General features: G+C 57.9%; 1 protein-coding gene across 1 annotated transcript; it reads left to right on the top strand.

Annotated features, from left to right (window-relative positions):
* Window positions 1-5,238: 5,238 nt before the first annotated feature.
* On the top strand, window positions 5,239-9,237 carry NDUFB7 (NADH:ubiquinone oxidoreductase subunit B7). The gene is made up of 3 exons (XM_004442578.3): window positions 5,239-5,410; window positions 8,578-8,746; window positions 9,043-9,237. Exons 1-3 carry the CDS (start codon window positions 5,299-5,301, stop codon window positions 9,173-9,175), a joined length of 414 nt encoding a protein of 137 aa, XP_004442635.1. The 5' UTR covers window positions 5,239-5,298; the 3' UTR covers window positions 9,176-9,237.
* Window positions 9,238-9,244: the final 7 nt, after the last annotated feature.

Consider the following 9,244-nt stretch of genomic DNA (forward strand, 5'->3'; position numbering starts at 1 on the left):
GGGGCTTCAGGACAGAATGAGCCACATCCCACCACCCACTAGGATCATCTCTGGCCCGGACCCCTTCGGCCTCTAGGGAAATGAGTGGTCCCAGGAGGGATCCCCCTGTGGATGGCCTTCTAGTTGGAGAGTCACTTCCTGAGGTCATACAGGGAGAGTGAGCTGGGACCATGGTTTTGCCTCCCTGGGTCTCCTCCCAGCTCTGACCTCTGGGTAAGGAGCTGAGGTGAAAAGAGAAAGGGAGAGCGAGGAGAGACACCCAGGACAGGGCAGGGCTGCCTGGCACAGCTGGGCAGGTTGTGCACTGCACAGTGCTAGGAGTGCCATTCACAAAGACCACAATGTGAATGCTGGCCCCTGGAGTCAGAAAGGGCACAAGAATCACAAATCTATGCCATGGCCTGGGGACAGGCCACAGGTAGCCCTGGAAAGGAAGTCTTGCTCACCATTGGTCAGTGTACGAAAATCTAGCTCAGCAATTCTCCCCAGGGTGGCCCCCAGACCAGCAACAACACTATCACCCCAGAAAATGTTAGAAATGCAGATTCTGGGGCCTCACCCCAGACCACCTGAGACAGATACTTTCAGGCTGGGTCTGGCTTTTACTCCACATGAAACGGGGAGCCACAGAGGGTTTCAGCAGAGAAACAACACGATCTGATTTCCATTTTGACAGGTGTCCCCCGAGGGTGACAGCTCAGGGAAGGTGAGGACAAGGAGAAGGCTATGCCCTCACGCTGGGAGAGGTGACTGTGCCTTGGATGCGGTTGATGGCCGTGGAGGAGGTGGGAAGGGGTTGTGTTCTTGCTAGATTTCAACAGTGGAGCCAAAGGAATTTGCCAATGATTTGGACGCCTGGAATGAGGGAAGGACAAGAGTGGAATATGACCCCAAGCTCTGGGGCCTGAATACCGGGAAAAATGGAGCAGCCATTGCCCAAGACGGGGACACAGAGTGAGAGCAGGTTTGGGAGAGCACAGAGAGATCAGGAGTGTGGTTTGGTGCCACCCTGGTATCTGTTGCCCCACGTTGAACCCAGCATATACGGGATTAAAAACCAAAATGTACTCATCCCCCTTCCCTCCTTCTCTAAGGTCTGCTCACAGGTAGATCTTGGTTGTTTTAGCCTTTGTATCCCTGAATTCCACAAGGTTAATGGACGTAATAAATGGTTACACACTGAGTTCTGGCAGTTACCAGTTCTTGAGGTTTGTTACCGGGACACTGACATCCAAAAGCTCTCAGGAAGCTGAAACTCCCCAACTCCCGGTTCCTGGCGCCGGATCCACCGTTCATCACGGAGACCGACAAACGGAGGACCCTGCAGCTTCCCTTATCTCGGCCAAACGCAGGCTGGCGGCAGGACACCGGACTGCAAAGCCACAGCTCCGCTCCCCATCTAAACCTTGTCAACTTTGTAATCGTTAATTGGCGGCAGTTTTCTTCTTCTCCCCAGGGCCCAATTGTGGGTGGCCTGGGAACATTGATCTATGGGCCCCGAAACTCCTGCTGTAGACAGAGACAACAGCTGGCCCGGCGCCAGAGGGCTGGGACCCCCCACAATATTCTCCCCCAACAAATGTTTTGGACAGTACATTCTTTCCCACAGATTTTCCTTTTAATTTAGCTTTTTTATAGGTACCAATAAAACAGTTGTTTATCATAGAGCTCTCTAAAAAATTTTTTAACTTAAGGATCCATTGTTTGGCCATTTTTTCTTCTCCCCACTCTAAAGAATATTGTGGCCATGTGGTGTGTTACAAAAGAAACTCACCCCTTTTTAGACATTGGCCTATAACTATATTAAATAGACCATTCAGCTAGAATGTGTCCCAAGGGACTCTCAGAGTGGACAGATGCTGTGCCAATCTCTAACCAAAAGGAAAACATAACAAGTGACCCAGACAACTAAACTACACCCAGTGAGAACAAACCAACTCTTTCCGGGAAATGGCTCACAGTAACACAGACAATCAACAGAAAGACGACGAATGCCAAGGCAATCCACCAAACCAAACAGGAACCAAAAACCAAGGCCAACAAACCAAACGAGAACCAGCATCCCTGAGTACCAACGGCAAATCGAACCATGCAAACATTCCCTTGCCCACTTAGCTGCGACTTCCACGCTGACTGGCGCCACAAATGTTCCTCACAGAACCCAAAAGGAGGAGACCTCCCTAAAGGTGCAGAATCAAGAGTCTCGGGCCAAGGTCCAGTAGTGCAAAAAACCGTTTCTTTTCCTGGAGAATGCAGAGCAGCGGTGGCCGTGTCCCCACGGCGAGAGAAAAGGAGTTTCCCTAGCGGGAAAAGAGCTCTGGCGGCCCCTGGGACCATCAGGTTCTCCCCTGGGGAGGCGGCTCACTGCTGGCAGGGGCTCAAGCACTTCCGGGGAATCCCCCCCAGCTCCGGCCCACAGGGGGAATGGGGCAGCCCTGGCGTGCTGCCGCGGCCGATTGCTCTATCCGGTGGATGTGGGCAGGAGAGGGAGAGTGTATTCCACTGGGGCTCAAGCCCCTCCCGCCTGGCTCGCCAAATTTCTGAGGTGGAAAAACCAGGAACCCTGTCACTGTAGCGAATCAGTGAACACAATGACCAGGGATGGAGGAAAAGAAAAATGGTTTAATTTTGCCAGCAAAATGAGGCTGTGGTGGGCTCATGCCCCAAGACCCACAGTCCTCCCGAGGCATTAGGAGTTGGGGTTTTTAAAGGAAAATCTGTGGGAAAGAATGTACTGTCCAACCATTTGTTGGGGGAGTACTGCAGGGGTCCCAGCCCTCTGGCGCCGGGCCAGCTGTTGTCTCTGTCTACAGCAGGAGTTTCAGGGCCCATAGATCAATGTTCCCAGGCCACCCACAATTGGGCCCTGGGGAGAAGAAGAAAACTGCCGCCAATTAACGATTACAAAGTTGACAAGGTTTAGATGGGGAGCGGAGCTGTGGCTTTGCAGTCCGGTGTCCTGCCGCCAGCCTGCGTTTGGCCGAGATAAGGGAAGCTGCAGGGTCCTCCGTTTGTCGGTCTCCGTGATGAACGGTGGATCCGGCGCCAGGAACCGGGAGTTGGGGAGTTTCAGCTTCCTGAGAGCTTTTGGATGTCAGTGTCCCGGGAACAAACCTCAAGAACTGGTAACTGCCAGAACTCAGTGTGTAACCATTTATTACGTCCATTAATCTTGTGGAATTCAGGGATACAAAGGCTAAAACAACCAAGATCTACCTGTGAGCAGACCTTAGAGAAGGAGGGAAGGGGGATGAGTGCATTTTGGTTTTAACCCCATATATGCTGGTTCAACGCAGGGGAACAGATACCAGGGCGGCATCAGTTTGAGCGTGTGTCATAGACTAAATGTTTGTGTCCCCCCCCCAGAAAATTCATACACTGAAATCTAATCCCCAGGGCGATGTTATTCGGAGGGGCCTTTGGAAGGTGACGAGGTCGTGAGGGTGGAGCCGTCAGGAATGGGATCAGTGCCCTTAAAAGAAGAGACACGGGAGCTAGCTCGCCCTCCGTCCACCATGTGAGGACACAACGAGAAGGCGGCCGTCTGCAACCTAGAAGAGGGGCCTCGCCAGAACCACCCCCCCACTGGCCCCTGATTTGGACTTCCAGCCTCCAGAACTGCGAGAAGCAAATTTCTGTTGTTTATAAGCCCCCCAGTCTATGGTACTTTGATATAGCAGCCTGAGCTGCATGTGAAGTTTGGGATGCCCAGTCAGTGGTTGGATGAATCCATGCATCTGCAGGTCAGGGCAGAGGACGCATCTAGACACAAATGTGGGGGTTACCCACCCATCAGGTGTTGTACTCTTTTCCTAGGGCTGTCACAACAAACAACCACAAACTGGGTAGCTTAACACAACAGGAATTTATTCTCTCACAGTTCTGGAGGCCAGAAGTCTGAAATCAACGTGTGGGCAGAACTGAGCTCCCGCTAGAGGCTCTAGGGGAAGCTCTGCTCCTCCCGCTTCTGGTGGCTACAGGCATTTCTTGGTTTATGCCTGCATCACTCCAATCTCCACCTCCATCTTCACACAGCGATCTCCTTATGTGGGTGTCTGTGTCCAAACTTCTCTCCTTTTACAAGGACACCAGTCATTGGATCAGGACCACCTTAACCCAGGATGACCTCATTTTAACTTGATTACATCTGCAAACACTCTATTTTCAAATAAGGTCACATTGAAAGGCTCCAGGTGTTAGCAGTTCAACATATATTGGGGAGACACAATTCAACCCACAACCGCACTCAGATGAAATCTGTTCTTGCATAACCGAGCATCATCGCCCAACACTGCCAGGCACCCATTGAATGGCTTCTCTTTGTGTTCCAACGCAGGATTCCAGAGGCAGGAACAAATTAGCACAACATTTGTTACAGTTGCACACTGAGGCCAAGACGGTTTGGCAGTATTAAACAATGTATTATGTTCTTAAATTTGCATATACGTTAGCCCTAATGTAACAGGTGTGAAATGTAATACCAATTCTTTAGAATTGCAACTTGCTTTATTTTCACAAAAGTATTCAATAAGATTTATTAAAAATTTCAGCTTTAAATCGTTTTATTTATAAATAACTTTATTTGCCTGTTTAAATTAAATTCATTAAAATATTTATTTTGAATAATTTTATGTAAACTTTTATTTTATTTTTCCCCCCCCAAAGCCCCAGTAGATAGTTGTATGTCATAGCTTCACGTCCTTCTAGTTGCTGTATGTGGGACGCGGCCTCAGCATGGCGGGAGAGGCGGTGCGTCAGTGCGCGCCCGGGATCCGAACCCAGGCCGCCAGCAGTGGAGCGCGCGCACTTAACCGCTAAGCCACAGGGTCGGCCCCCTATGTAAACTTTTGATAGTCACCAAATATGCCATCAATACTGTGCAGAGGATTTTTAAGACAAATTTGAACGTTTTCGAAGAAAAATATTTTCTTGAAATATGATATGAAAAAATAACTTTAATTTGTGCTCCAGCCTTGGGAGACCAGGGGGAGCCCAGGGAGGGTGGGGAGACCCCTGGCCCGCATCGTCCCCCTCCTCCACCCGCATGGATTTCCAGAGGCAGGAAGACCCCACCTGGCGTCACTCCTGCAGGTCCCGCGAGGGGGCGCGCCGCGCCTGTGCTGTCTCCGCCCGACCGCCGGGGGCGGCAGAGAGCCCGGAAGTCCGCCACAGCCGTTCATCTCTATCATCCCCACCGGGGCCTGCGCGACCCGGAAGCCGTGGCTGGCCGAGGGGGAGTGCTTCCGGGTGGGAGCGAGGTGACCCCCGCTCCCGCAGGAACCCGCGGCGACGGCAGCCATGGGGGCGCACCTGGCCCGGCGCTACCTGGGCGATGCATCCGGGGAGCCCGACCCCCTGCGGATGCCCACCTTCGCGCCCGACTACGGCTTCCCGGGGCGCAAGGAGCGCGGTGAGGCGCGCGCTGGGTCGGGGCTCGGCGCTGACGTGGGCCCGGAGGGTCCGGGGGGAACGCGCGTCCCTGCCTAGTGGAGGCGCCCCGGGCAGAGGGCGCGGTCTGAGCAAAAAGCCTGGGGCCGCGGAGAGCGGCGACGGGGACCGCGGGGCGCGGGGCCGGGCCTCGTCCCCGAGTCGGGGGCCGCGGGGGCGCGTGTGCACGGACCCTCTGTCCAGGTGGCACTGCTGTTTACAGCTGTCGCCGTTCGTGCGGTCCTGCGCGCTGCTGCTTTTATGTAGTGATATCGCAACCACAGCGAGCGCCAGCCCGGGCCGAGTCCCAAGCTGGGCACCGCGGATGCCGCGGGCACTGGCTAAAGGGAGCTCGCAGTCCTGCGGGCAGACAGCTGGGGGTATCCAGGCCGGCTTCCAGGAGGCGGCGGCTGGAAGCCAGACCTGAGGGGGTGAGCAGGAGTTGACCGCACGGAGAGCAAGGAGAGGGAGAGCCAGTGCCTCGAAGCAGAGGAGGGACACGATCAGATTTGCTTTGTCAAAAGGTCGCGCTGGCTGCGGGGGCGGGACAGAGACTTCTGGATTTGAGAGAGCGCTAGGAGGTGGACTCCTCCAGTGTCCCGCCTCCTGGTAGTCCATCAGTCCCCCCGAACCTGCAGTCCGTCCGTCCACCTGCCTGCTTACCACTGCCCCTCACACCCTGCCCTGCCCACGATCAGCTTTGCAGACACCCACAGCCCCCGCTGTGGGGTGTGGGATCTCGCTGGGCTAAACCTAAACCCTGTTAAACCCATCTCCCCTCCTCCTTGGCTCCTGTCTCTATGCAGCTGAACATCACAGGAGAAAGACACTCACATACACTCTCTGGGCCCCGGATTGCTCCCCCTGTTGACCCTTCGTGCTGCTGGCTTTCCTGTTACATCCCCCGGCACTTCGCGCTCTCTGCCTCCCTCCCCGACCACTGTCGCGCGTCTTCTCTCAGACTCCAGCACCTCCTCCCCACCTTCTCTCAGCTAGTCACTGTGCACCCTCTTATTAAGAAAATAGAAGCAGCCAAAGGAGCTCTCGTGGCCTCCCTGCATCTCCGGGACTCCGCCTTCTCGTTACTCCGGACGATGGGCCCCTGCTCCAGAGGAAACCCCGTGTGCCCTCCATGCCATCCTGTCACCTCCCCAAGGGCCGCCGCAACCCTTCTCTCTTGCAGCGTTGGTTTTCACATCAACATGCAAATACATTGTTATTTCCCCCGTTTTAAAATCCTTTTCTGGCCCCACCTCTCCCTCCAGCTGTCTCCCCTCCATTCCACTGAAAGCGCTCTTATCAAGCCTCCCCCCCCACTCTGTTGCTAACCCGCGTTGTCAATTACCTAACCCCACCGCAGCAGCATCTGTCACAGCTGATGGCTGCCACTTCTGGAAGGCCCTCCTCACCTGGCTCCCAGGGCTCCACAGCTCCTGCCCGCCTGCCTCGCCCACTTAGTCTTCCCCACCTCCCTGTCTTGTACATGTGGGGGTGCCTCAGGGCTCAGGTCTTGCTGTCTCCTCTCACTCCCACCGCGTCCCTGCTAGTCCCCTGGCTTCACATGCCTCGTGTGTGCCAACGCTCCCAAGCCCCGGCCTTGACCCTGAACTCCAGACACGCGGACCCCACTGCTTGCTTGGCGTCTCCACGCGATGTTAACGGGCATCTTGCACTCAGCAGGTCCAAAGCGGAGATCCTGACCTCCCCGCGAGCCTGGGCCTCCCTGCAGCTCCCGCATAAGTCCCTGGAGCACCCTGACCCTGTCCTCTCCCCCCAGGGCCTTTGCACCTGCCATTCCGACACCTGGAACAATCTTCCCCATGTCTGTGACTCACCCCCTCACCTCCTGAGGGACCCCTCCATCTGACGTTGAGACGCACCTCCCGACACTGCCCGTCTCTCCCTTGCTTTATTTTCTCCAGACATTGTGCCACACTGTTTGCTCAGTGTCTCCCTCCAGGGGCACGGATACTTGGCTGGTGTGTTCCCTGCCTCAGCCCCAACACCTAGCACACAATAGGTGCTCCCTAAATCCTGGCTGCCGGCTGCTTAACTGGAGCACCTGGTGCGGGTGGCCACGGAGACGAGCAGGGCCTGCAGGTGGATACACGGGTGGGGGGACCAAGTTGGGGCCTAGCGACCTATGGGTGGCGATGGCAGCCATGGATTAGCGTGAGCAGAGGGCTCCTAGCAGGAGCCTCGGGAAGCCCAGGGCATGTTCAGGCAGCAGCTGTGAAGATGGGAGGGCGAGGTGCAGGGGGAGCCCCAGGAAAGAGATCTTCGAGAAAGGAAGCTCGAGGCGAGGCAGCTCGGAGGGCGTTGGGAGGGTGGCCCTGGTGGGAGCCTTGTGTGGGCAGCGGGGGTGGAATGTGGAGGCTGGGAGAGCAGGAGGCAGGGGCAGGAGACGAGGACGGGGCCGGTTGAGGCAGCAAGGCGCTGGGAAGCAGAGGGGCGGAAAGCTAGCCCGCAGGGATGGCAGGAGCCGTGAGCAGCCTGGGCCCAGGGCCGGCGCCGAGCGAGGCCAGGGAAGGAGCATGGGGCCTGGGTGTGTGCCCACGACTTCTAAGGGCCCCTGGCGGCCTCCTGAAGGTTGATTCTGGCCGGGGCCGGGTCTTGCCGGGTCGGGGGCATCAGGACCACGGGCTAGTTAGGCTCTCTGCTGAGGCAGGGCCTGAGCACCCACATGGCTGTGGAGCCCGGGCATCAGTCAGTCCCCTGAGGGGAGGCAGCTGAGGCTCCAGGGGCCCGGCAGCCTGGCCCCCACATTTGTGCCGGCCGGAGGGGAGCCCTGGGGGAAAGTGGTTTCTGAGCGTGGGCTCTGCGGGTCGGGGCTGTCTGGAGAGCGACCCCGGGGGAGGGGAGACAAGGAGCCAGTGTGGACGCTGAGATGCCCGGGTGATGGGGAGAGAGGGACCTTCCCCTGTCGGAGCCTCAGGGTCCGAGGTTGCCCTTGTGCCAATTAGAGAAAGCCGCTCCACCTGTCAGAGGATGCCGTAACCTACGCCATCGGGCGCCAAGTCGTCAGTGGGGCACCCCGTGCTGCGGCTCCCGGCACACGGGCAGCTGAGTCTCCCGGGGACCAGGGCACGGTGGGGGGTCTCGGGCAGGCAGCCTAGCAGCGAGCCCCGGCTGAGCCCCCCGCCCCCGCAGAGATGGTGGCCACCCAGCAGCAGATGAACGACGCGCAGCTGGTGCTCCAGCAGCGGGACTACTGCGCCCACTACCTCATCCGGCTGCTCAAGTGCAAGCGCGACAGCTTCCCCAATTTCCTGGGCTGCAAGCGCGAGCAGCACGACTGGGACCACTGCGAGCACCTCGAGTGAGCCCCCGCCCGGCCCCCGGGGGGAGGAGGCATCTCAGGGCCTGTTGGTGGGGCGGGCGGTTCTGAGCCCCCTGGACGGTGGCCAGGCCAGGGCTCGGTGGGAGCCCAGCCCTGCCCGGGGCTCACGGGTGTCCCCCAGAGCCGGGGGGGGAGCCCAGCCAGCGGCTCCTGCTTGGTCGGACCACAGGCACACGGGCCTCTGCTACTGCGAGGCCTCCGCGAGGCTGCGCGGGGGCGTGTCCGCGGGGGCGTGTCCTGGCCGTGCAGCCTGACGCCCCTTCGTCCGCCCGCAGCTACGTGATGCGCATGAAGGAGTTTGAGCGGGAGCGGCGGCTGCTCCAGCGGAAGAAGCGGCGGGAGCAGAGGGAGGCGGCGGCGCCCAGAGGCCAGGGCGCCGGCGAGGTGGACCCCGAGGTGGCCCTGTAGTGGGCCCGCCCAGCACCCTGTGGACCAGCCGGAAATAAAGGCCTCCAGCCCCTCAGCGCGAACCCCGCC

Source organism: Ceratotherium simum, chromosome 39, assembly GCF_057802395.1.
Source record: "Ceratotherium simum simum isolate JZ-2026a chromosome 39, ASM5780239v1, whole genome shotgun sequence".
NCBI lineage: Eukaryota > Metazoa > Chordata > Mammalia > Perissodactyla > Rhinocerotidae > Ceratotherium > Ceratotherium simum.